At 41.1% G+C, this 27,361-nt stretch overlaps 1 protein-coding gene across 9 annotated transcripts in view; it reads left to right on the top strand.

The window, feature by feature from the left end:
* The window catches only part of LAMA2 (laminin subunit alpha 2), a 474,663-nt gene that overhangs the window by 196,624 nt on the left and 250,678 nt on the right, over positions 1 to 27,361 (top strand). For all 9 annotated transcript variants that reach the window (XM_054023114.1, XM_054023113.1, XM_054023109.1 and 6 more), the window contains exons 5-12: positions 812 to 991; positions 4,643 to 4,732; positions 6,248 to 6,365; positions 8,040 to 8,218; positions 10,619 to 10,718; positions 15,312 to 15,472; positions 23,219 to 23,359; positions 24,816 to 24,989. In XM_054023114.1, coding sequence (XP_053879089.1) covers positions 812 to 991; positions 4,643 to 4,732; positions 6,248 to 6,365; positions 8,040 to 8,218; positions 10,619 to 10,718; positions 15,312 to 15,472; positions 23,219 to 23,359; positions 24,816 to 24,989 — 1,143 coding nt within the window. The remainder of the gene's footprint in view (positions 1 to 811; positions 992 to 4,642; positions 4,733 to 6,247; positions 6,366 to 8,039; positions 8,219 to 10,618; positions 10,719 to 15,311; positions 15,473 to 23,218; positions 23,360 to 24,815; positions 24,990 to 27,361) is intronic.

Genomic DNA, 27,361 nt, shown 5'->3' with positions numbered 1-27,361 from the left:
CCCAACAAATAGGTTCCCTATTGTTTCCATAAAAACCCTTGATACGCTCTCTGGTGGTAACTGATCTTGGTCATTGTATTGTTCCTTGTTTCCATGCCCTCTGGCAGCACCCTTTGATTTAATTCCATTCAGTCAGGCAGGATTATATCAAACAGGTGAACTCAGGTGAATAGGAGAGTCATAAAAGTAATACAGATAAATCCTTTGTAAAGCAACTGCTCAGTCCAACAAAACAAAACTCTTGACTCACAGGACTGTAGGCAGGAATTTGCTGCTTTATTCCACTGCTTCAAAGTGTGTGTGGGAGGGAGAAAACTCTTACTTTCAAAACAGGAAGTCAGGGAGGAGTGGTGCATGGCTCTATCCTGTAACAGTCTGGGTAACCTAGTTAACCCTTTCATGATCACTTTGCTACAACTCCTTCATTCTCCACTCCAGCCCTGCACATTCAATCTGGGATCTGAAAATAGAGTCATGTTCTTTTTGTTCATCAGCTAGAAATAGAATAATAGAATGTAGTTTCTGGAAGGGACCTCGAGAAATCATATCGTAAAGATACACCAATCAGAAGTTAACACTCCAGACCATAGAGTAAAATGTTTTGGTTTTCCACAAGTGCTCAAGAATGGTATTTTATTACATGTGATGTTTTGGGGGCAGGGGGATATTTGCTTTCTAAAAAAGAAAATATTTGAAATAGTACATGCTCACCTGCCTCCTTATCTGGTTTAACACCATAACCATGACATTTGCTGGCATCTTCACAAGCAATATTCATTTAACCTGATCATTTCAATAATTCTGTCTTTAGATTCACACATCACTGATCAATGGACGACCTAGTGCTGATGATCCTTCCCGAGTATTGCTGGAATTCACTTCAGCTCGCTTTATTCGACTGAGATTTCAGAGGATACGGACACTGAATGCTGATTTAATGATGTTTGCGCACAAAGATCCCAGTGAAATTGACCACATAGTTACAAGGAGGGTACGTTCTGGTAAAGACACAGAACTATATAATAGATGCTGAGCTATCCTTACTAAGACTGTATCTGCCTTTGATCACCACAGGAAATCTTGGAAGAATATGAATAACTTCTGTTAGCTGTCAAATTTCCAGGGGCAGATAAATGGCTCTCCTTTCTTCAGTCTTTTTTTTTTTCTTCATCTCAACAGAAGGGAAAGTTTGTTTATATTTTCTGTTTAATGGTGTTATTAACGTGACGAACCAGTAGCAGTGCTACTCTGGCTGTAAAGATTTGTGGGATTATTGTGCAGATGATCTGCAGGAGATTGTTGTCAGGTAATGTCTTTTGCCCCTCATGCCATTCCCTCAATATCCTTTGGATCATTGCACAATACTGGTGTTAACATTTTAATTCAAGAGATTTCTTTCATTATTATCATTCATATCAGTTTTAAAACATGTTTTAGTGTATAAGAAAAGAGGGCGTGCAGTGCTTTCATTCTCATCTCTGCACAGGTTAGTGTTTTACTCTATATGTTGTCATTTCGAAGACATATTCCATTTGGTAGCTAAAGTTTCAGGACTTTGTCTGGTGTTACACTAGTGCTTGTAGGAAACTTCCCAGCTGTGTGAACACCAGCTAGCAACTAGGTAAACTTGACAGTTTGGGTGGGGAGAAGAGACTTGGAATAATTTTTGTGAGGGGAAAATAAACCTCGTAAATCCTGAGGTCAAAATCTGATTACCCTTCCCCACTTATTGACAATATGTCTTTAAGGTGGAACAATGATTCTACCATTGCTGTGAATGTTATTTATTTTAATAGCTCCTAACTGTAGACAGTAATATTCTGGAATCTAATTGTTCATATCTCAAGACAGGATGCACAGCTGATCTAAACTAGGCAGCCTTGACAACTGAATCATTTAGCTAAGGCCTCTTTGTGCTACTCAAGCCCCAGTAGGAGGATCCACAGGTAGCTAAAACGAGCACAGTGGTTTCTATACTACCTACTTGTGGCTGCTGCATCCAGATGGTGTGGACAGGGGAAAGAGGACAACTATTATTCCATTATATCCCGCCCACCCATTCCCTGCTGCCTCAACAGACCCTTTGGGGCCATATTGGCTGACACATGTTTACAGTAAACTTTAGGCTAAGTGAAGAAAACAAAGGTTAGGCAAAAATGGTCAATTTTCAATATGGCAACAGTTTAACAATATGTGCCCAAGGTTACATACTAGATCTACTATTGTTTAATGTATTAATGACCTGGAAAATGGGGTGAGCAGCAAATTAGCAAAATTTGAAAATAACCCAAAATTACACAGTCTAGCCAAGATTATAGAAAAATGTGAGGCACTTCTAACCAGACTAGGTGAATAGTCAACAAGATGGCAGTTGAAACTGGCTTTTGACAAATGCATGGTAATGCACAGTGGAAGGAATAATTTGAACTGTTCATATATTTTGCTGGTTTAAAATTAATTGTAACTATTCATGAAAAAAGACATTGCAATAAGCTCAGTGAAAAGGCTTTGTTCAAGATGCACCAGTGGTTTAAAAAATGTTAGAATGGAAAGTAAGACTGATATTATTATAATGCCTTTAGGTGGGCATTTAGGGTGGGCAAACTTTTTGGCCCGAGGGCCACACTGGGATTGCAAAACTGTATGGAGGGCCAGGTAGGGAAGGCTGTGCCTCTCAAAACAGCCTGGCCCCCGCCCCCTATCCAACCCCACCCACTTCCGGCCCCCTGACTGCTCCCCTCAGAACCTCCCACCCATCCAACCTCCCCTGCTCCTTGTCCCCTAACCGCCCCCTCCCGGGCCCCCCTAACCACCCGGGGACCCCACCCCCTATCCAACCCCCTGCTCCAGTCCCCTGACTTCTCTGACTCTTATCCACACCCCTGCCCCTTGACAGGTCCCCCAGGATCCCATGCCTATCCAACCACCCCCCCCCTTCCCCATCCCCTGACCCCTATCCACACCCCTGACAGCCCCTCTGGGACTCACATGCTTATCCAATCCCCCCACATCCCCTGACTGTCCCCCAGAAGCTCCGCCCCATCCAACTGCCCCCTGCTCCCTGTCCCCTGACTACCCCCTGGGACCCTCTGCCCCTATCCAAGCCCCTGGCCCCCGCCCCTTTACCAGGCCGCTCAGAGCAGCATGCCTGGCAGCCATGCCGTCTGGCTGGAACCAGACACGCTGCCGCGCTGCTTGGCAAGAGCCAGAGTGCTGCCCATACGGAGGCGTGGCTGCAGGGGAGGGGGGACAGAGGGGCTAGCCTCCCCAGCCGGGAGCCCAAGGGCTGGGCAGGACAGTCCCGCGGGTTGTAGTTTGCCCACTTGTGCTTCAGGTAAATCAGTGGTATGTCCTCATCTGGAGAACAGTGTTCAGTTCTGATCCCTCCTTGGGAAAAGGATATGTCAGAAATATAAGGTGTACAAAGACAGGCAATGACAAATATCAGAGGAATGTGAAGACTTCCATCTGAGGAAAGACTAAGAAGAGTGGGTGTGTTCAGCTTAGTTAGGGGATATTTTCAGTCTAATTAAGCTGGGGGAGAGGTCCCTGCCAAGCCAGACCTTGTCTTCAGTCTTCTACAGAATCTCGTGAAGCTGTGCTACTGCCAATTAAGTTTTGTATGGTTACATGCATCTCGGGGTTCTAGTGTGGGATCTGTAAGACCAGCCATAAATCTCTCCCATATATAAGCAGCTTAGCCCTACTGAAGCCTGTTTATTTGAAGGGTCTTGCAAGTATTCTTTCACTACCATGGATGCATTCCTGTCTTTTGTCTGGGTCATTTATCCCCACCAAAATCAGAAGGGAATGGTCAATGGGTGGACTGCTAGACTATAAGTACAGGGATAGCTCAGTGGTTTGAGATTGACTTCCTAAGCCCAGGGTTGTGAGTTCAATCCTGGAGGGGGGCATTTAGGGATCTGGGGCAAAAATCTGTCTGGGGATGGGTCCTCCTTTGAGCAGCGGGTTGGGCTAGATGACCTCCTGAGGTCCCTTCCAACCCTGATATCCTATTCTATTAAACAGGATAGGGAACTCTCCCTTCTCTCCACCCCCATTTCCCATCAGGTCAATCTGCAGACCAGCAGAAGATTTTAACTGTACTTCTCACTGTCTGGGGCATGCCAAAGCATTACCTTATTGAGATGACCAAAGGCCATTGTTACATAGCATTTGTTTATTTAAAAAAAAAAAAAGGTTCTTTCTTTAACACATAGTATGTATTTGCTGAGTAATTTTGTACCATTACTATTAGTGTACTTTCATCATGTGTTCTGAGCTTTCTTCCTTCACAGGTGTAAAATCTACATATATGACCTGCTCTTTTATGTTGTGAATATTTAGCCTTTATTTTTTCTATATCTGTGTGCTGTATGTGAACTGTGAGCCATATTCTATGCTGTATAAATTGGTGCAGCTCCCCTGACTTCAATGGAGCAATGACAGTTTACACCAGCAGAGAATTTGATCCCTTTTCTTTTTCACTGAGGCCTGAATCTGATGTTCAGGAAGCAGATACCTATCATACCATCTGCTGTATTTCTAATACATAACAAGGAAATAAAATAAGCAGTTTCAGTACTTGGCCACCTGCAGCTTGCAATCCATTTGGCAATTCCTTCTCTGTTTTGTCTTACAGTATTACTATTCTGTAAAAGATGTATCTGTTGGAGGCATGTGTATCTGTTCTGGCCATGCAAGGGCTTGTCCTTTGGATCCAGCAACTAACGTACGTATATTTCTAGGCTCCTTGTTCATGGTGTAGAATATGAATATTCCCCATTGACAGAGTTCTGTGAATTGATGTCTGTTCCCACAATATAACGAAAACCTGTGCCAGGGTGAAATAACGTTGGCAGTCAGAATGATGGACTTTGAAATCCACCATCACAGTAACAGTGAAAGATTTTCTCTTAAAAAAAAAAAAAAAAAACTGAATAAATCCATTCATTTTGAAAACTCTCCAGCTCTGACAGCAAGTTACATGATTTAGCTTTGGAGACTGAATGCCTCAGTCTTTCTATTCCTTCCATGGTATTAATCATGATTCTTCTTAAACAAACATCACCAATTTAATGGTTATAATTTCTTCTGTATTTTTAGCTTTCCACACAAGTTCAGCTCTATCAGAACATAATCAAATAAGGAATTCAGTTCAAGACTGATTCTCCAGCTTCTTCCCAATTCCGTACACATGCACAAAATGAAATTGCTGAATTTATCTATAATGCTACTAGGATACAACAGCGTGAGATTGCACCCAGCTTTCCCTTATGGAGAAATCCTGTAGAATTTTATAGAAAATAATAATCTTTCTATAGAATTCTGAACCATCCTCTAGAATTGAATAGAAAATCATATCCCTGCTCTAAAGTGAAATAGGATATTTCAAAAGCCCTCTAGAAAAATCTCGTTCTGTAAAAATATCTATAGTTCTGAATAATTTCTATAGAATCCTGTTGGTTTTATTCTTATAGGCCTTTTTCATAAGATCTGCATAAGAAATGCTGCACCGTTTCTGCAGTTATTCTTAAAGAACAGCTGTCAGACTACAATCATAGCCTTAGAGCTATGCCTTTCCATTGGGCTTGCCTTGGAAGAGTGATGGTAACATTGCAGAACCAGAAAGGGTTCTCTAGAAAATTCTGTCTTGATGTTCTGCCTATGCAACACAGGAAGGGGTTGTAGTGGGGTGAAGTATCCTGTTCTGCCACTATGCAAATATTTGAATTGTGTTAAAACTATAATACATAGAAAAAAATTAATGAAATATACATGGAATCTGGTGTGGATCACTTTGCTTGCAATAATTTGCATAAATGTATTGCTGGAAAGGGACAGGTGTCAAATATATAAGATCATTATAAAAATATGATGAATAGATTTTAAAGGCCCACTGAAGAAAACAGGATAATATAAGAGAGGGTGTCAGTCATAGGTGGGCTGGTTTGCATGTACACCTCTAGCCCGAGAAAATGTGACCCGATATAACATGAATTCAGATCTAACGTGTTAAAGCAGTGCTCTAGGGGTGTGTGGCTGCGCACTCCGGTGGATCAAAGCAAGTTCGATATAACGCGGTTTCACATATAACACGGTAAGATTTTTTTTGGCTCCCAAGGACAGCGTTATATTGGGTTAGAGGTGTATTCCTAACCTCCACCTGTCTCAGAGCTCTTCTCTTTGCTTTGTTCTAATATCATGCTGTGTTAATACTTTTTTTCATTTTTTTAATGTCAATTAGAGATCGACTTGTCAATGTGAACACAACACATGTGGAGAAAGTTGTGATCATTGCTGTCCTGGTTTTAATCAAAAGCCCTGGGGAGCTGGGACGTTCCTGGTCAAGTCTGAGTGTGAAGGTAAGTTATAAAAAAGCAAAGCAAAATAAAAAAGTGTTAGCTTACCTCCTGGTCAGCTCTGAGTAGTATTTAGTCCTTAAGCCTCTGCAGAATTCATTTAACTTCAAAATAACACTTGCAAGTGATTGTAAATGTAAACCACATGTTCAGATCCACTATGCTGTTTTTTACCATATAATAAATAGATGTGGTTTTGTTTGAAAAGTTTTGATTAAACAGATTTCCACCAAAAAATGGAGTTTTGTCAAAATTAAAATGTTTTGAGAATGTCAATTTTGATTAAATTTTCAATAGGAGAATATCAAAACAATTTGTTTTGACTTTCTCATTTTGTTTCGATAAGATAAAGATGGTTAATTTCAATTCAATTCATTTTGACTAAGATATTTATATATTTATATGAAATGTTTCAACATTATCTAATGAAATAATTTGATATTTGTAAATCATGTTTTTCAAAGTTTACATTTTGTGAAAAATATTGATATTCAACTTTTCATTTTGGTTTGGAATGAAAACAAAGTTCAAAAGGCTGGAATTTCTCCTATCTCTAATAATAATAGTTAACATTGATGTCACAAACTACCTTAATTTCTGAACCTATTAAAATACAAGGCTACTGTACATGAGTGTTCATATGGCTACAGGAGTGCAGATGCCTTTATTCTAATGCTCTTTGCAGCCCCTCAGGTGCAGGGCTCTCAAAATAGTGCAAATGAGCCCATAGGGTCTGATCCAAAGCATGCTGAAGTCAATGGACAGACTCTCTCTGAGTTCAGTGGGCTTTGGATCAGGGATTCCTCTTTATTAAAATTTAGAAATGATAATTACCAAAATTTTACTTTTATACAAACCAGGCACCAAACTTGTTTATAACACACAGGAAAATATTAGAGGTTGGCCAGGGAAGTGGAATTTAGATCCCGGTTAAGTTGAGCCTAAGGTTGTGGGTCTGAGGCCAAAATGTGGTAAAAGGGTTGATTCAATAGTGCTGAAATCTTACAGACTGTTTTACACATTTTAATGCTGGAAATCTCATGAAGCAAACCAGAATATTGTCCTCTTGTAATTTTGGGTCCAGCCTGGAACAAAAGCCAAAGGGGGCAATTTTGGATCTGAAGATTCAACTTTGAACTGCCCTGAAATTTGAAGGCGGTTGGATTCGAGGTCTCTGTTCTGACCATATCCAACATACATTATATGTAGATGAAGTACTTCCAATGAGCTTCCTTTTTAGCTTTGATGAATATTAATGTCGCTAAGAGTTTTAACATTTCAATAGATTCTTTGTAGTTCTTGTATCTTCTTCTTATCTTGTACTATCCAACTTTCTCATGAGCAACATGTGCATTCAGCAAAATGTTATGGGATCACCAATTTAAAATGGCATATTGCAGCATTTTTTTTTTTTTAAAAAGGGCTTTTTCCAAAGACAAGTCCCCTAGAAAGAAATATTATCTGAAGGAACTCCAGGCACCATTTGAGAGTGGACCTTATTATATTTAAGAGCTGAAGAAGTGGTATGCTCATGAGTAAAGATGCTATTTGTTTCAATGTTCATGGCATAGATGTCAAAATGATGAAAGAATCTTCTTAATACTTCAGTAAAAATGTTATTTCTGCATGTCTGTAGCCTGGGTGTGAGGTTTGCTATTATAGTTGTCTCTTTTTCAGAATGCAATTGTCATGGGAAGACTAAGGAATGTTACTATGATCAGAATATTGCAGACAGAAATCAGAGTTTGAATATCCATGGAGAATACACTGGAGGTGGAGTGTGTATTAATTGCACACACAACACTGCAGGCATAAACTGTGAGACCTGCACTGATGGTTACTTCAGGCCAAAAGGGGTAAAGTATGCTCTGCTGTCGCTTCTGTGTAGTTCAAGCTATCACTTCTGTGTGGGGAGTTAGGTTATTAAGTAGAGAAGACACACTTTTGATTGCCATTTTATGAAGGTTAAGTTCTAATTCTGACAGCAAACTAGTCGCCTTTCACAGTTAGAAATCTGTAAAGTAGATGTTCACAGGAATATGAAAGCAAATTGTGTTGATATGAAAGAATGTACTTAAGGTCAGGGCCTCCAGCTAGTACTTCAGTTTGAATTAAAGGAGGATGCAATCCTGTAAACACAGCTTTTGCATCGTAGAGAATTTCAGCATACATTCTCAGAAAGCAGAGATATTGCTGTAGTTGTTGGGGGTGGTAAGGAAATTAGGAGAATCTCTAATTTGTTTAAGCTCTTTAAATATAATGTAGTAGTACTTCTAAATCGTTCTGTTAGCATCTCCTGACCTTTATCAGGCATGGCCAAAATGCAGTTGCAAACTAGACATAATCAACAAAATTCTCCAATCTATCCTGGGATGCCTTCCACTTCAGTAGAAAGAGATATGGTCTGTGGAAATGCTACACTAAATTCCAGAAGGTGATGCTCAATCTCGGTCTGAATTGAGGCCATGAGAAGAAGCATGACCTACTGAGATCCATTATCTCCATGGTCTGTCATCACTCTGTATTAAAGATACAGAGAGCTGCTCTCTCTATTCTGTTTACGTGTGCCTCTTGGGTGACTGGAGTTTCCTGGTACATTATCATTGTGGCCCTCAGTTCAGTAAAGTTTGGCCACTGGGCCTGATTGTTCTTCCCTCTACTACCATGGAGACTAACAACAAATGAACAAAATTAAAAATTCCCCCCTATATAGCAAGGTTGGACTTTGTCTTCAAAGCATATAGAAGAAAGAGTTTTGGTCTCTTGTCGCCAGCTGGATGGTTTAAACTTATTTTGGAGCAAAATGTAAGCAGTCCTCCAACTACTAATTTTTGTGTCCACAGTCAATTGTGAGTATAGAAAATGTGGACAAGCTTCTGAAAATACAGTAGGAAGGCCAGACTTTTGAAAATGTAGGGCTAAATGACTTGTCCAGGGTCACAAAGAAAGAGTATGGCCAGCCTGGGAATAGAACTCTCACATCCCAAGTCATATGGAGGTATTTTCAGAAATGCATGAATGACATATAGGAGCACAAGTTTCATTGACTGTCAATAAGAATTGTGCTCTTAAGTCACTTTGGCACTTTTGAAAATACCACTCTAACTTCTTTGTCTTAACCATGAGAATATTCTTTCTTCCTAATAATGGAAAAAGACTGTGAAAACATTCTCAAGGTTCAGTGTGGTTTTAGCAGCTTTCCATGTTCAGAGATGCTGGTTCATCAATGGTAAAAATGCCGAATCTTGGAATAAGGGTGAGGATACACAGGGTTCAATCTGTGTTGGGTCTTGTCCCCTGAGTTGTTGGGGATCAGGCACAGAATGGAAGTGTTAATAAGCTTTTACACTCAACATGATAGCTCTTTACTGCTTGTGCCCAATTCATCAGGCAACACCAAGTAGAGGTCAACTGACCTTACGGACACTTGAAACGAACAGCTACATGGGGTCCGAAAATGATGGGGATACTCACAGAGGGAAATATGATTGCACTTGCCAGTCATAATCAATATAAGTTCCATCCCCTTCCATGTAAATCCTCTGCTGCCCACAGGGAAAAAAGAATGATGGAATCTGGACACCTAGATTTCTCTGCACTTTTTGCTTTTTGTCCCAGGCATACTGTTATAATAAAATCTGGGCCTTGTCTGGTTCCTTTTCTAAGATGAAAAAAGGGAAGGTGAAAGCAAATTGTTCAATTGTCTAGTGTTCACTTTTCTTCATTTATCCTGTAGTTTAATTATTGTTTTTCGCTCATCTCAGACCGTGTAACTGAACTATTCCACTTACAATAAGTTTCAATCCATGCTTCTCATTCATTATCACAATGCTGCAGAATTTAGCTACTCGAAACCCAAAAAGGTTTAAAAACTAAAGCATGCCTTCACTCACTGTAATTAAAAAATGATAAAAACATTTCTGTTAACATTAGTTTATATACAACACTTTTTCTTTAACAAACTAAATTTGGGACCTCAATTACTCGAGTGTCTCTTTGGTAAAAATTTGCTAAGATTAACATGCAGACTGAATAACAAACTAATAGACTGAATGAACAATACTGTTTCAGTGTTTGTTAAAACTTGCACATTTATTTGAAACAAACAAACCCTAAACACAGAATGATTCAATCCTGATTTTGTTGTTGTGGGTTTTTTTAAATTAAGTACCAGTTTCTAATTTTTAAAAGGTAAGATTTAGCTTTGAAACTCACTGGGGTTTTTTTTTTTTTATACTTTTATTTATTTCTGGTAGGTAGTACCAGATGACCCTAACCCGTGCCAGCCATGTTCCTGTAATCCAGTTGGGTCTTTACATGCTACTTGTGTCAAGGATGAGAAAAGTGCGGAAGGAGGTGAGATCCCTGACAGTTAGATTACAGTTACAGTGTTAAACATTGTGCACAACATTGTTAAAATGAAAGCTGAATTATCTCCCTTCACTGAGCCAGCCCTCACAGTAGACCAGTGCTAATTCATTCACATGGTCACTAAGCCGCTTGCGCTCTCACAGCGTTCTCTCATACTGTCTTTCAGTTTTGCAGCCTGCAGGCATGTGCACGTTGGGAAGAATATTCCCAACTGAACTCTTCTTATGTTGGCTTTTCCCATTATTCCATGGTTCTCTGAAATGTGGTAGATACTGGCATTCAAATATATATATATATACACACACACACTAGACCTCCTGCCAAACTCAGCCTATAGCATATCTCCTGATTCTGTGCTGGGAAGCAAGATGCGTGCATGAAGCACACAGCATGCAGTTGCATCCTTGTAAAGGATTTTCTAGTCCTCTTGCCAAGAGCAAAGAGCTTTCTCTTTCAGAGACAGAGATTAAAATAAAGCAGAACCTTAATCTTACACTCCCTTTTCTTCGGCGTGCCTATTTGCATTTGAAAACTAGGAAAAGTCCCTTTGACAGGTGTCACATTTACCTACCATCTCTATTATTACTTTAGGATTATAAATTTTTCATCTTAGTTTCTCTATAAGAGCCATCTTAAAATAGAGAACATGCTGCTTTCTTGTAGCTTGGAAACAATGTGTTGTTGACATTTGGTTGGAGTGCAGCAGAACTTCAAGGTCAGGTTTTAAGAGATTTTTTTAATTGGACTAATTGTACACCATTGATAAGAGATACTCTAGTGATCTTTTTTCCCCCCAAGTAATTCAATGGAACATAAAAGAAGCACAACAGAGCTGTAAATACAGAGCCCAGAGGTACAAAATCTACTACATTACCCATGTACTGATTACATGCATTAAATAACATGATTAAAGATTCTAGATAGAATGATAGAGCCTGATTAATACAGAAGTGAAAGGAACAGTATATCACACAGATTAATAGGAAATTGTGTAGAAGCTGAAGAGAACATGACTCCCAGGGTTAGAAAAGATACAGCAAGACAATGTGATGTCTTTAGCAAACCGTGGATAAGAGTGTACAGGTTATAGATGAAGGATTTAAAAAACTAAAGGCTACCTTCATGCTATTAAAAGGGATACCTTTTATTCAAACATCTGCTACTGCTGATGTTCAGTCTCTTTAGTAAAATAATGAGGCTATCATTTTGAGAGAAAAAGGCCTTAATTAAAGAAATGTGGTGCCATGCATGCATGCATGTCTCCAGGTAGCTGTCAGCTACAGTACAGTTTATTTCTCATACCTACTGAACTAACCACAGTAGGGGGCATTCTACAGAGTTTTGTACTGCGGCGAGCAGGATTTTAAACCTGCTTCAAAAAACTGCATCCACCAGGCCCTTCTTGAAACCTTGTCCTCCCTTGCTTTTGTGATTCTTGTCTTCCCCTGGTTCTCCTCCTGCCTCTGTAGTCATTGTGCCAGTGTTTCTTCTGATAGATTCTGCTGCTCCCCTCTTCCTCTTTCTGGTGGTGTCCTTCAGAGCTTTATCGTTGGTCCACTCCTCATCTTTCTCCACAGTCGTTCTCTAGTGTCTCGATCCATCCAATTCCATATTTCAGTGTCTCTCTTTAACATGTCTACCTGGATGTCTTGACATTTTTTCCCTCTCTTCACACCATTAAACCTTTTGTCTAGGCCCTCATCTCCTAGCTTGACAGAAACTCCTGACAACCCTCTTCAGCTCCATCTATGTTAGAACACTCTTTTAGTTTCTCTGCTGGCTCTGTCTTCTCTACCATATCAGATACAGCCCCCCTCCCACACACACCTTTAAGGTCTCTAACACCTCTGATCCTCCTTGCTTACTTGTTCTTGTAACTTGTCATATTGTCCTCCAACTCTTTATTCTGCCAATGATGCTAGCCTCAGTTGTCCATTTGTCCACATCTCCAACAAACTCCTCCAGTCTTTTTTCCATGCCAGCCTTCATTCATGGAATACCCTCCCTGAAGCAGTCTGTGCAGAAGGACAAAACACCCTCTCTGAAAAAGGCTGTAAAGCCACTCTTCCTTCCTCCTTGAAGTCCCTCCACAAAAACCTTTTCAATTATGTTGCTTATGGAAAAGGACAATTTGTTATGGCTGGCTAGAAGGCCAGTAAGGGAGTTCTGCTATTTATCTTATATATATTTAAAATTAGCAAACTCAAAACCATCTGTGCATACAATTAGACTACATAATCACATTTCTGGCCATCGTATCTTTATCCTTGCTCCCCTATTACCTCCAGTTATTTGTTACTCATTGCCTGTTGTCTTAAATTGTAAATGCTTTGGGACTGGAACTGTTGGTGGTGCTCTTGTTGTTAAAGTCTTAGAAGTCTTGTTTGATAGTCTCTTAGATGGGCTCAAGGATGATAATAACTGTCATCCCATGTGGTGTTTGGGATTCAGCTGGAGCTGGTAGGGATGCGATGTCACCTGGGTCCCTCTCTTTCTGGCCTGTTCTGATCAGGATTAGGATGATGAAGGGCTGGGTTCCCGGGAAAAGGTGGAGTGGCAGCCATGATCGTGAGGCTCATTCCAATAAATTCTGACTGTTCTTTCTATCTGTTCTTCGTTTTGTTCTTTCATACTTTCCCTACAAAAATCTTTCTTTTAAGGACCGCAAAAGGGAGTGATGGGTGGAATAGCACATCCCGTCATTATATTGTCTTCCAATTAGGCCTAATATCAGATATGCCAATTTTGGCTCATTAACCTCTGGTTCCATGTCTCCTATTTTTAACAAGTATAACTTTAACACAGTCCTTGAATCATATCAACTTGGCCTGTTACGTTTAGACTAATTTAGTTTCTCTGTCTGATTCTCTTGCACCTGTTTATTTTCAAGAAAACATGTTATAATGTGACCTACTTTCCATGGTAAATTCCTAAGTAGGCAAAAGTTATAGACCAATTGTCACAACAGCTCTTATACTGCAAGTATCACTGGAATATCTAGGCACAGATCCAAACTTTTTTCCTTACAGATCCCTGTTCATTTCTGTCTTGGATATGTGTTCACTAGCTCAATGAAACCCTATGTACTTAAAAAAATATATTGTACCCAGCCAATTGTGAAGGAAGTACTATGTATTGAGCCCATAATATGTTACCTTGACAGAATCTCTATTTCAGTGAAGATAGCAAAAAACCTCTCATCCAAGACAACAACTGAAAAAAGCCAATTTACTTGAGTATTTGTAAACTGAAATGAGTCTGTTTCTTGTCTGAATGAAAGGCTGAGAAACATGATCAATTCCAATGGAATTTCTCTATATACTTGCAAATCAGAATGAATACACATTAGATATATTGAAACACATTCCAGAGGAGCTGGCTGGTTGTTTAACGAGAAATTGTTTGCATGGTGTAAAATGGAAATCTGCTTCTGAAGCATGTGGCACACCAAGGAATAAACAGGTTATAATTCTTAAATTTAAATGGGAAGATTATGATGATTGGGGGTATAGGCTAGTAATGAGTGCTTCTCACTGAGATGGAGGTTGCAGGATGAGCACTCTGGATATGTCAAGGATGAGGATTATTGGGTATGAATATGTTCCACTGATAATCCTAAAGGTAAATAATGATGCTTCTGGCATAAAGAGCACATTTTAATACTGTATTTGAATCTCAAAGTGCTCATTAAACACTGATTTTCATAATAGTCCTGTGTGATAGGTTTATGTTCAATATAGATAAGGGCCAGAACCAGAATCTTTTATGAAACCCTACCCTAGCTACAACCTTTGGTATGAATAAAATGGAGCTCTGACCCGAACAACCCTTGGTTTTGGGTTTGAAAGGCCATAATCCATGCAAAATTTTGCCAGATTAAACAGTGACCTCTTTAGCCCATCTGTAATCTATGTTACTAGTGGATAAACTGAAGTACAGAAGTTTAAATGATTCAGTTTATAATCACCCAATTCAGTGGCAGAGCTGGGATCTCTGAGACCTGGACCTCCCAGTCCACTGCTCTAAAAATTAGACAGCAATCCTTGACTGAATCAACCCATCTCTTCATCCAAGGCACTCGACTTTGGGGTGAAATAAATAATCTCCTAGTAATTTAGCTTTTAAACAACCTATAACAGCTCCAGTGGTTGGATGCTTCCTGAATCAGAGACTCCGTCATGCTGCCATTTTTTTTTTGCCTGCATATTTGTATATGTAATGCTAAATCTCAATTACAGCTGTTTATTTTAAATGTAAAGTCTGCTCAGACAGTGTGGGGTAAATAAGACCTAGATGCTGGCCCCCCGACTCACATTTAGTAGTACTTTACTCAGGGAGCAGTCCCATTGATTTCAGTGGGGTTTATTGTGGGGTTAAGGTGCTACTCGATAGGAGTAAGAGCAGCACACTGGCCCTAGGATTGTCAGCTTTTCAGGGCATGGTCTGTGCACACAATTTGTACTTGTACAGTGCCTAACACAAGTGTGGCCCTGATCCTTGCAATCATAGTACAAATAACTAATAATAAAGATAAATCAATACATATGTGGATTTAGTGTTTTCTTTTACTTTCCATAGGCATGCTCCCTGGATTCTGCCACTGCAAGACTGGCTACGCAGGTGAAAGCTGCAATCGATGTGCTTTGGGTTACAAGGGTTATCCTGACTGCATGGCCTGTAGCTGCTCTGTGAAAGGCAGCTTGAATGATGACCCTTGTATAGGATCCTGCATTTGCAAGGTATGAGTGTCAAACTATTTTCAGCCATAGTTAATCACCATTGATATTATGAGAAATTAAAACCCATTATCCTCTACCGTCATTGCAATGTTGTCATGCTGTTCTTTCTCTTCAAGTGATTGCACATGTCCGTTCCGCTTTGGGTGTGTGCACACCTTGTGCACAGTTGTCGGAGACTTTCCCTAACAGTACCCGTCAGGGCAGCGTGAGTGCCCTCTGGTGCCACATGCCACTGCACACAAGTATAAAGGGCTGTGTTGCCCCCGCCCTCCCTCAGTTCCTTCCTACCGCAAATGATGGTTGTTGTTGGAACTGCCATCTTTGATTCATCATATCTTCCCTCCCTTAGTGTAAATAGTACCTGTAGCATTAATTTGTAGTCTTGTATAGCATGTCTGTAAATAGTTAGTTTTAGAGATAAGTTTGGAATACAGTCTTTTTAGTATACAGTTGCTGGTGCCTGATTGGGTACTGGGCTTGGTACCAGACTGATGCCCTGTTCTCCTGGCTTTAAGGCTTGTTGTTCATGTAACAGGTCTAGGCCAGTGAGTGACCCATACCGCAGCTGCCTTAAGTTTGTGGGAGAGGCGCATGTAAGTGACAAATGTCACATTTGTAGAGAGTTCAAACCCTGTTGGAAAAAGGGTAGGGCTGCCAGATGCAAGCATCTGCTCAATGAGTCTGCACTCCATCCATCATCAGAACCTGCCCCCACTCCAAATGGGTTCCAAGCTTGTCCGAGTTTCCTAGGAGTGCTCCTCCTGTTCTGACAGAATCCTCAGGCAGATCTGTGTCACAGGAGCCTAAGAAGAGACTGTGTGAGTCTAATAAAGATTTGGTACCACCATCCTGCAAGGAGAAGCACTAAATGGTCACAAGACTTCAGAGGTGCACTCAAAAAAAAGTCACACCCCCAGGAGCAGGGTGGACCAGGAAGGGTCAGTTGAGACCATTCCCCAAAGAATTGGCACCACTTGTGGTACCTCAACAGGAGCCCTTTCCAGTGCCATTGACACCTGAGGCTTTCGAGGCAACCTGAGAGTTGCTTAATTTGTCAGTACCAACTTCTCCTCTGCTCAGTACCAGCCACTTCTACTCTTGCAGTACCTCTATGTAGGATTGCGTCTACAGGCAAGCCAGCAATGATTTGGCTGATACTCTGTTCCCAAGACTTGGAACCTCCCTCCTCGGTACCAATGGGTTCAGCTCCCCAATGGTCAGAGGAGAGAGACTCCTCCTCAGACTCAGAAGTCGTATCCTTTGTGTCCCGACATGAGCATGCCCAGCAGCCCCAGTGGGGTGCCTGCCTGCTGTGATACTGTCCACAGGCTCATCATCCTAATAGCCAGTGGTCTGCACATCATCCTAATAGCCAGTGGTCCAACCTCCATACCAGTAACCCTTCCAGACCTCTTGGGGCTTCCCTCCATGTTCCAGAACCTCTCTGTTGCCTCCCCACACTTCTATGTCAGCCAGGTGCTAGGAGCATCTGCAAGAAGGTCACCATCTTCCTTCCCCTGGTACTATGCAAGTGGAGCTGCATGCTCAGGTCTCCCCGATAGAGGGATTGGAGGAGGTACCTCCTCAACCTTTAGCCTCTTCTATGTTGCCTGATGAGGCAATAGTGACTGACTCTACCTCTTCCCCTCCTGATGATTTTAGAGCTCATCAGCCATTGTTGAGTAGGGTGGCTGTAGCTCTAGATATCCAGGCAGAAGAGATACAAGAAAGATGTCACAGGCTTGTGGGTATTTTAGGTTCTGCAGGCCCCTCTATGGTAGCTCTCCCTATTAATGAAGCTATCCTGGAGCCTGTCAAGATTTTATGACTTACCCCTTCTTCTCTGCCTCCCACTCCCTAAGGGTGGAGAAAAGATATTATGTCCCTTCATGGAGGTTTGAGCACTTTTACAACCACCCTTCTCCCTGGTGGTTGCAGCCAACAACAAAAAAGGAGAGGCAAGGACACCAGTCCTCTACTCTGAAGGGAAAGGAAGCAAAAAAATCTAGATCCATTTAGCAGGAAAATTTATTCCAGAGGTTCCTGAGTTTACAGCTCAGGATTGCAAACCAGCAAGCTCTGCTGGGTTGATAGGATTTCAGCCTGTAGGCTAATGATAATATCCTACTTTGCCTCATCAAGAAGCTTGTCTTTGAACTCCAGGAGTTCTCTTCTTTGGCAGAGTAAGGCAAATTAATTGCCAGAATGGCATTGCCAGTGAACCTGGATGTTACAGATTCCGCAGCTCAAGTTATGGCCTCTGCCATCATGATGAGGCATTTATCTTGGCTGCAGGCATCAGGCCTCCCTCCAGAGGGGCTACACACAATTCAAGACCTCCCATTTGAAGGCTGTTGTCCAGTAAAACTGATCGGGGCTTCATAGCCTTAAGGATTCAAGGGTGACCCTTAAGTCTCTGAGGATCTATGCACTGGCGACAAAAAAGAAAACCATTCCACCCACAACATTCCCAATGGTTTCAGCTCTTTTCACCACATTTCCAGGACCTGCCTAAAAAAGGGAAGGAGTTACAAGATACATCTTCCTCCTCTACCCTCCTCTGCAGCTACCAGCTCTTCTAGGCAATCTGGGTTATCTCTAAGCAATGATTTTCACCTGCTGGTTGAGGACAGTATACACTCCCCATAGTTCCATCTTTCCTGAATGCTATTTTTGCCAACTGCTTATCCCACTTACTAAGCATTTGGACCCACATCACTATGTATTAGTGGGTCCTAAGGAAGAGGAAACTGTGATACACCCTTCAATTGATTTCTGCCTCCCGTCCCCATCCCTCTTTAGGGACCACTCTCACAAGAGGATGCTACATCAGGAGGTCCAGTTTCTGCTCCTCCTGGAGGACATACAGGAAGTTCCCATGTTGTTCAGAGGGAAGAGATTTTAGTCCTGTTACTTTCTGATCCCAACGGCAAAGGGGAGGGGTGTCCTCGGGCCTTTTTATTCTGAATCGCCACTACAGCATCTGATATCCCTTCCTTAGATCCCAGGAAACTGATATGCTGCTCTAGACTTAAAAGATGTTTATTTTCACATGACAATTCACCAGAGCCACCAAAAATTCCTCAGGTTCATGGTCAATGGATTCCACTGACAATTTGCAGTGCTGCCTTTCAGACTATCAGCAGCTCGTAGCATATTCACGAAATGCATGGCTATAGTAGCGGCATTCCTGAGCAAGTCTGGACTGCATGTATTTCCTTACCTGGATGATTGGCCAGTCCAGGTCTCTGGTACTCTCCAGTGTAGCAACTATTCAGTCCACTTTTGACATACCGGGGGCTACTGATCAAGGACAGATTTCACTGTATATCTCCTGTTTAACTAATAGAATTCATTGGAGTAGTTCTGGACTTGACTTGACACAGGTTCCAAACAAGGTGACTTATTGCTCTAGATCTAAAGGCTCATCCTCGCATCAGAGTTTGAAACTGCCTCAAACTTCTAGGACACTTGGCAGCATGCCCCTACATGGTACAGCATGCCAAACTACACCTGAGAGATCTCAGGGTTGGATAGCCTTGGTGTACTCACCAGCCCATCATCATATAGACATTCAAGTACCCATTTGGGTCTTATCCTCTGTGGACTGGTGAATGTTTGCAAGTGGGGGCCCAATCCACAAAGTTATGCCAGGAGGCAATCCTCCTGTGGAATTTATGCTTCACCAGTTCCATCAGCCTGAGAGCTGCTTACGTTCCAGGAGCTCAGAATACTCTCTGTTAGCAGGTCATTCACAGGCCATCATGAGTAGTCTCTTGGACCAGACTTTTCCAGCTCCATTTTCCAGCAGTGGGGAACTCCTCAAGTGGACCTGTTTCCAACAAGAGAAAACAAAAAAATGTCATGTTTGTTCCCGAGCGGGTCACAGCTGATGCTTTCCTTCTGCCCTGGTTGAGAGGCCTACTGTATGCCTTCCCATCAGTTCCGATCCTGCCCAAAATCTTATCCAAAGTCAAGCAAGATTCCACGCACTTTATTCTAATAGCTCCAGTCAGGGCCGGCTCCAGACACCAGCCGACCAAGGACGTGCTTGGGGCGGCACCTTGGGGCAGGGCGGCGCTAGGGTTTTTATTTATGTATTTATTTTTTGGTTCGTTGGGGCAGTGCTGGAGGGTTTTTTGTTTTTGTTTCTGCATTGCGGTGCTCGGGGTGGTGGGGCTTTGGGCGGCATGGCGCTGGGGAGGGCGGGGGCTTGGCACGGCGCTGGGGGGTCTGGCGCGGGGTGGGGCTCGGAGGGTGGCCGGGGCTTTGGACCGCGTGGCGCTTGGAGGGGGCGGGGCTTCGGGCAGCTTGGCGCTCGGGGGGCGGGGGCTTCGGGTGGTGTGGTGCTCGGGGGAGAGGATTTAGGCGGCACTGGGGCGGGAGTATGGCGGCACGGTGCTCGCGGTGGGGGGGCGGCGCCCTCTCTTTTTTGCCTGGGGCGGCAAAAATGTTAGAGCCGGCACTGGCTCTAGTATGGACATATCAACATTGGATTTTGACTTTACTAGATCTATCAGTCAGAGCAGAAGTCTTTCTCCTGATGGATGTGGATGTGATATCCCAGGATCACGGTTGCCTTCTTCATTCCAATCTTCAGACAAAAAACAGTTACCTACCTTTCCGTAACTGTTGTTTTTTGAGATGTGTTGCACATGTCCATTCCACGACCCACCTTCCTTTCCCTCTCTATCGGAATCTTGTTGGTAGGACAGAATGGAGAGGGGTCGGGGCAGTGCAGCCTTTTATAGCTATGTGCAGTGGTGTGAGTCACCAAAGGGAGCTCACACTGCCCCAGCAGGAACCGCTCAGGGAAAAATCTCTGACAACTGTGCATGGGCTGCACGCACAACCCTAGTGGAATGGACATGTGCAACACATCTCAAAGAACAACTGTTGTGGAAAGGTAGGCAACTGGTTTTAGCTGTGGTGATATGTGTCAAGAAATTGTGACTCCTTTTAGGGTTAATGTGTTTCTGGTCTGACTGTGACACTTCAAGTCCTGAGTACAAGTCTTAAAACAAGTAATTAGGAATCAGCTGCCATTCAGGTAAACCCAGGAGAATTATACTCAAGATAAGATATTTAAGGCATTCAGAAAGCTGTGAATTGTTTATTTCAAATTCCCACCGCCATCCGCCCAGGAGCTATACATTAAAAGCAGCTGAGCACTGTCAACTCTAAAAATAATCTGTCATATGTCTTTAAAAGAGCAAATATTCTGAACTATTGGTTTAAGGGGAAATGGCATTTAAGGCCTCTATTTTATAAGTTATGTAGTATATTTTGTCATTCTGCTGCCAAAGTTTGGACAAAGGAGATTCTCTTTTCCATTTTGGGCACTTTGTTTGGAAACCTCCAAGGTATTTCTGTCAAAGATGCTGTTAAAACCTGACTGCTGAGGCTGTATGTGCTGTAGGCTGAAATTCTTAGTGCTGTGTGTGTGTAAATTCAGAAAGCCAAATATTGATATAGCTTTTGAATTAAAACACTATTTTAAAATGATACACAACTATTTTTAGTTTTAAAAATATCTTCAATACCCATAATGCATATGAAAGACCTGTTGTCCAAAAGATGCAGCTTACATAAGAAATAAGTCATCCTGAATATGCTCAGCAGAGAGCAACATGGTAGATACTGTGGGTTATTTTTCAAGAATTTGTTGTGTATGTTCCATTTGGATGTTTAATTTACAGACTCTGATACAAGTGTGTGTGTGTGTGTGTGTGTGTGTGTGTAAAAATGCTTCTATTAAGTTCTCAAAAGCACAAGTGTACAAAAAAGTTCCATTCTATTGTCTCATATTGAATACACTCATAAACCACCAGTGTGACAGTTGAACAGCACTGAAGTCTGTTCAGGGTATTAATCTTATCCTCACTTGACACATATATAACACTCAAATGTTCTCTGTCAGAAGTAAAATCTCTTCCTATCAGGGTTTTAATTTTTAAGCTATCGTGTCTAGAGGATCAGACTTGGGGCACATTTCATTATGTTCTGATTTGAAAATGAGCTTTGATGATGAGTTATATATTCAAAATATACTTTACTGTAGGAAACAATTCTGCACTGCCAGAAGGATGGGTTACATATCTTTTTCCACCTTCAGGGTTTAGGATTCTGTTAACTTACTGTCTGCTCACAAGAATGGTGTAGATTACTTGCAGTTGTAGAGTACAATTGTGCTCTGCTTTGTTACTGAAACTTTTATTATAACAAATACATTTACTTTTCAGTCCTCACTTTTCTTTCCTCTTCCCACCCTGCCCACAATAACACATCAGCAATTCAATTGGATCATATTAAAGGAACTTTTAGGGCCAGATTTTCAAAGTGGTTTAAAAAATTGCAGCTGCAAACATTTGTGTGCATAGAAACCACTTTCAGAGGCCAGCTACAGTTAGAGTACAGTAGTACTACAGCTTAAATTTTCAGACCAACAGCCTTGACAGTTGCTTTAAGCTTTTGATGTACAGACTCCAAATGATGTTGCTAGTTGGCGGGAGACAATGAAAACAGATATAGGAATAGATACAGAATTACCACATAATTGGTGATAACATCCTTATTTGAATCTGCCCTTTGCCTGTTTTTCTTTTTTTCCCCCTTCTGTCTTCTCTTTGCCCTTTGTGTTTCTGCTTTTCTCCCCCTTCAGCCACTTATCCTTTATTTGCCTCACTCTTTTCATCTCTCTAGCCTCTCTGACCCAAAGGCAGGCAAGTGGCTTTCAGTAAACTTATTTCTGTGCTGCAAAGCCAGGATTATCCTAATTTACTTGTGTTATGGGCAGGCTTTCCATAAACTGTTCAGCCTCTGCTGGCCTGGAGCCAATGATTCTGATACATCTGTGCACATTTCATAGTGCGGTGTCCAGGATTAAAGGGACCATGTGCAAAATAATTTGGAGAGAGTACTTATAAGGATAATTCTTCTCTGGGGTATCTTTGAAAAATACTGTTGCATTATTCAGCTCCCACCACAGTGTGAACCTTTTTGTAATGCACCCCATGTGGAGGAGAGGCATCTCTGTCTCAGCATATGGGCCAGATTGATCACATACTGGTAACTCAGCATCTCAACTAGTAAAATAAACCTTTGCTGTAAAACAAAATTACAAAATGCTGCAATGATCTGGCACTTGGGTCCTCTGCTCCAGTTCTCCGTAGGGTCACAGATCATCTATATGGTTGGCAAATACTGTCAGTCATGGAGGGAGAAATACAGGCCTTGCCTATACTTGGATTAGCCCTCATTTCAGCCATCAGTGGCCAGCTACAGGAGTAGCTGCACTGGTGCAAACCCCAAGCATAGACAAGAAGAGCTGAAAAGCTGCATTTTGCACTGGATGAGCATACCCTGGTTTCAAATAGCTATTGCAGTTGCTGGACACTGATTGCTGATTCCCAAGAATAGGCAAGTTGTACCCCACGCTTTCCTCCCTTGGGCCATCCATGTTTTAGAGGAGATTTACTAGATTATTGTGAAAAAATATGTTCATGGAAAAGGTATAAAGTTAAATGGCCAAATTCTACCTTCAGTTGCACACATGCAATGCCTTTAACTTTAGTTGGGCTGCACCAGCTTAATTGTTTGGAGATTTTGGCTCTTATATTGAAAAATTAGGGGACGGTTTCCCATAAAAGTCTTCCTTTTGCATTGTTGTATCAAACCAAAAGAGAGCAAAAAGCCTTTAATTTTAATATGTAATAGCTGAAGTAATATTCTAATGTGCATTTCCAGGAAAATGTTGAAGGAGAAAATTGTGATCGTTGTAAACCAAGTTTCTTCAACCTGCAGCAAGATAATCCCAGAGGCTGTGAGGAGTGTTTTTGTTCAGGGAAAACAAACGTCTGTATAGACTCTCACTGGACCTACAGCAGTGTAAGAAAAATAATAGTAAACATTATAGCAAAAATATGTCATTGGTTATGCTGTCTTTTAAAACGTATCTTGTACAACACATGTTGTTCTAAGATCTGCAGGCACATTATATACCATGAAAAGGAGTTTTCACACACAAGAACTGATCTTTCTTTGTTTTCATTGTGAAAATGTTCTGAAATCAACATTGTGATTGATATAGAAAGCAACTCAGAAATGTCTGTCAGAGAGGAAGCTGTGTGTGTGAAACAGTCATGGAATGTGCCGATGATGAAGTATGAAAAATGAGGGTAATTCCAAGATATTCATAGGGCTGCCTCTTTTCTGGGCATGTAATAAATATCCATATAGACACATATGGGTTAATTAAGAGTTTGCACTTACAAATACACAATTTGTGTAAGAAATAATATCCTTTATAGGGGCATGTAAACAGTGAGGGTCTTATACCTCTGGTGAATTTCTTTCGTACAATAGGTATATAGCATTGAAGCTAAAGGTGGGGTGACCCTTCCAATGGTCTTACTTGCAAAAGCACATTGTAGAAAATATATTTTTTTTTTGTACAAGCATGCCCTATACTTTCAATAAGTCTCAAAGTCTGGACACCAGTTTCTTTATAAAGGGGCTATAATACATGTCTGTAAATCTAGCGTGGAAAAATCTGTTTCAGGTTAAATAGCTGCTTGTTTTGGCTGTTTGGTATATGGGAACTCTGGGAGTAAAGCGGTCTGTCTGGTGTACTCCTCTACATACCAGTATCCAGAAGCTTTTCCAGCTCACAGCTGAGCCATTTCATAGCTCTGCTGGTATCTAGGCATCTGGAAACCAACCAAAAGCCTTGAGCATGCTTGCATGTATATTAAGCTCTTCTGTACTGGTTAGTTTCCTGATAGAGGATTTCAGAGATTCAGGATCTGAGGTTTTCGGTCTTTGCTAGCTGGTGCAGTAGACGAGACCTTTGAGCTTCTAAGATATAGGTCTTTAGAACAATAATCTACATTGTGTCTGAATAATATCTATTCAGATTTGTTGAACTCTCACTTCAGGCTTCTGTACCATCTGGGACTTATATCACTTACAGAGTATTTGTGTTGTGTGACCTACAGTGTGAGCATGAATGGCTCTGATTCAGATATTATTGGGAGTGAGCTGGAATTCCCTCCCCACTCTCTGTTAAGCCACGGGGAACAAATATTTACCTATGGCATCCCCTAACTTTTTGCCAGCCTAAGTGGCTGTCCAGGACACACAAATCCAAGAGCCGGTATGCATACAGTAGATTTATTTTCCTATGAATATTCTCATGTCACTGAATATGATTCTTCACTGAGATTAATCAAGATCTTAAACCAAATGAAGCTGCAGAAAAGACAAACAAAACAGAGGCTGGTGGGTGCTGGGACTTTGATATCTTGACTCTCCTTCCAACAGGTATTTTATTCTGTCATTATAGGTAGGAGACATGAGTGGCTGGTATCTGACTGATGTACCTGGTCTCCTTCAAGTTACACCTCAGCAGGACAGTTTTGGTGGACCTCAGCGGCTTAGCATCAGTAATGTGGCTGCCAGAAGAGTGCTGCCGCTGATTTATTACTGGAGTGCACCCAGCCCTTATTTGGGCAACAAAGTAAGTGCAGATGGTCCTTGCCTGTATGATCATTTAATTTATTGCTAGGGAAAGATGTAAGCAATTTTTTTAAAGTTTGTGTTGAAGGGAAGATTAAGTTGGATAGCTATTTGACCAGCAAAATTGCTTGCTGAAAAGAACTGAGTTACGCATGCAGAGAATCCTTATGAGACACAAAGTATCAAGGGAGAGAAGAATTAACCTGAGACCTCTTGAGGCCTCTGCTGTCAGGTCTTAGAGAAGCTCAGATAATTTGCAGTGTTGTTTTTTGAACAAATTGGCTGGCATATGAATATGTGTTTCAGGTTGTCCTCTTCACTTTCCATCTCATCCTTGGATATGAAAGGCTGTTTCCTATCCTGCTTTTCACAGATGCAAAGTGTATATCAGATGTTGTGAGTTAGGTTACAAAACTTTAATGCTTGGCATAAACTTGTGTAGGGAACTCTGCCTTGGAACTCAGAAGGTGCTGTACTAAACTTTGTGCCAGTTTCACTGCTCATTTTTATTCAGATCCACTCCCCCCCCCCCCCCCCCAAACACATAAATATATAAACATATAAGTATCTGCCTTCTGAAGGTTACTGCACTACGTTACTTTTAAAACCTTTGAAGATCTCCCTGGCTGCCTTAGTGGTCTGAGTATCAGGCTTGCTATCCAGAGACTTTCTGTTATCACAGGTGGTGTGTTCTTAAAATGAGTTTTCTGTCAGTCTTTGGAATTTGGGACTGTGTTCAGAAGTTGAGCTTTTTTCTGATTATGGTGAAGTATATGAAACTAATGTGCTTCAGCACATTTTCCATTCTAGTCTCTTCAGGCTCATCCACCTATTTTTGTCCTGTTGGCTGGAAATCAACATGACAAAAGGTAAGTGAGCATGTGAAGATTAAACAGCATCATTTCCAAAGAATGTGGGCATCCTGCTCATGGCTATAAGATGCTTAAAGATACCCCAGCTGAATGGGCTTGGCTAAGGGAAGTTTTTTATAGCTTCCATACACCGTGAACTTTTCCTGTACTCTAGTAGAAACTTTACACAGACAAACTTCTTCCTTTTCCATTCAATGAACAAAATAATGGGAAGAGTGTGTGCAAATTGTCTGAACATAGAAGACATTTTTTCAGTGTAATTTGAAGGTCCTTTGTGGTTTACTGTCAGACATTTCTGTATGAATGAAACAATTTGCCTTAATAACTGAACCATATAAATTTTTGATACTACAATAATACTGAAAGCACTCACAAATTACCACAGTACATCTTAACTGTCATGTTACATCATGTAAATTATAGTCATGATGACATGCTTAGCTTGGATGATTTAGTGTATTGCTATGGAAATGGAGTATTGCAGGTTCTTATTTGTAAACTCAATAAAACATCTCTCTAAATAGCTGAAACTGGATTAAACCAGCCCTTCTCAACTATGACTGCTAGCTGTGTTACACGTATAGTAATTGCAGTTTTAGGTTAGGTGTGCTTACCTAAGAATGTCTGCTTTAAAAGTATGCAGAGAAAGGTTTTAAGAACTTTTATATCAAGACATTTGTTTAGTGTAATCCATAACTCTGGGATCCATGCTACAACTTCAACCCCCTTTCTTTTTGTCTCTACCCCTTTCATTAAAATGTTCTCTCTAAAAATAAATGTAAGTAAAACATGGGGACAACTGTCCCTCTATATTGAGAGATCCCAGTTTTCAAACATAGCCCCAAACCTTTATTTGAAAGGCTTCTTTTAACATAAGGCTGGCATGTGGTGCACATGTTGATTTCCATATATATTCTAGCTGCATGTTTTCGACCCACCTACAAGTGCTACTTTCACATGACACAAGAGTTGTAAAATGAGATGATACTGAGTTTGTAACCCTGAGCTTTGCTTAACAATGAATGACACTGGAGTTAAATGAGATTGTTCTGTGGCAGATTCTGGTTTCTCTAAAAAGGTTGGGCTACAAAGTAAGTAACAGGAGACTGTAGGTAACGCTCTTAGGACTCTTGTTTATGTGAAAGTGACTGACTGTATGACTAGGAGACAAGAAAGCAAGAAAATGAATGTAACATTTCAGTTGTTGTTGTTGTTTGTCTTTTCTTGGGTTTTTTAGAAAAACAGAACAACAACAAAATACTACTGCACTACTAGCAACATGTCAGAAGTTAGGTGAAATTTTACCAAATTAAAAATATAAAATACATGCAGCTCTTGTGTTACATAAAATGCAGATTTTTTTTTTTAAACAAAAGTAAGAGTTTTCAGATGCTTGTTTTAGCCTATATTGGTTTAAAATGGAAATTTGAAGGCATGGTTTATTCATCAGATGAAGGGCTGTTATTTGGATTATTCTGAAGCAATATAATTTTGCAAACTG

The sequence above is a fragment of the Malaclemys terrapin genome, chromosome 3 (genome assembly GCF_027887155.1).
Source record: "Malaclemys terrapin pileata isolate rMalTer1 chromosome 3, rMalTer1.hap1, whole genome shotgun sequence".
Lineage (NCBI taxonomy): Eukaryota > Metazoa > Chordata > Testudines > Emydidae > Malaclemys > Malaclemys terrapin.
This window is presented reverse-complemented; position numbering and strand designations above follow the sequence as displayed.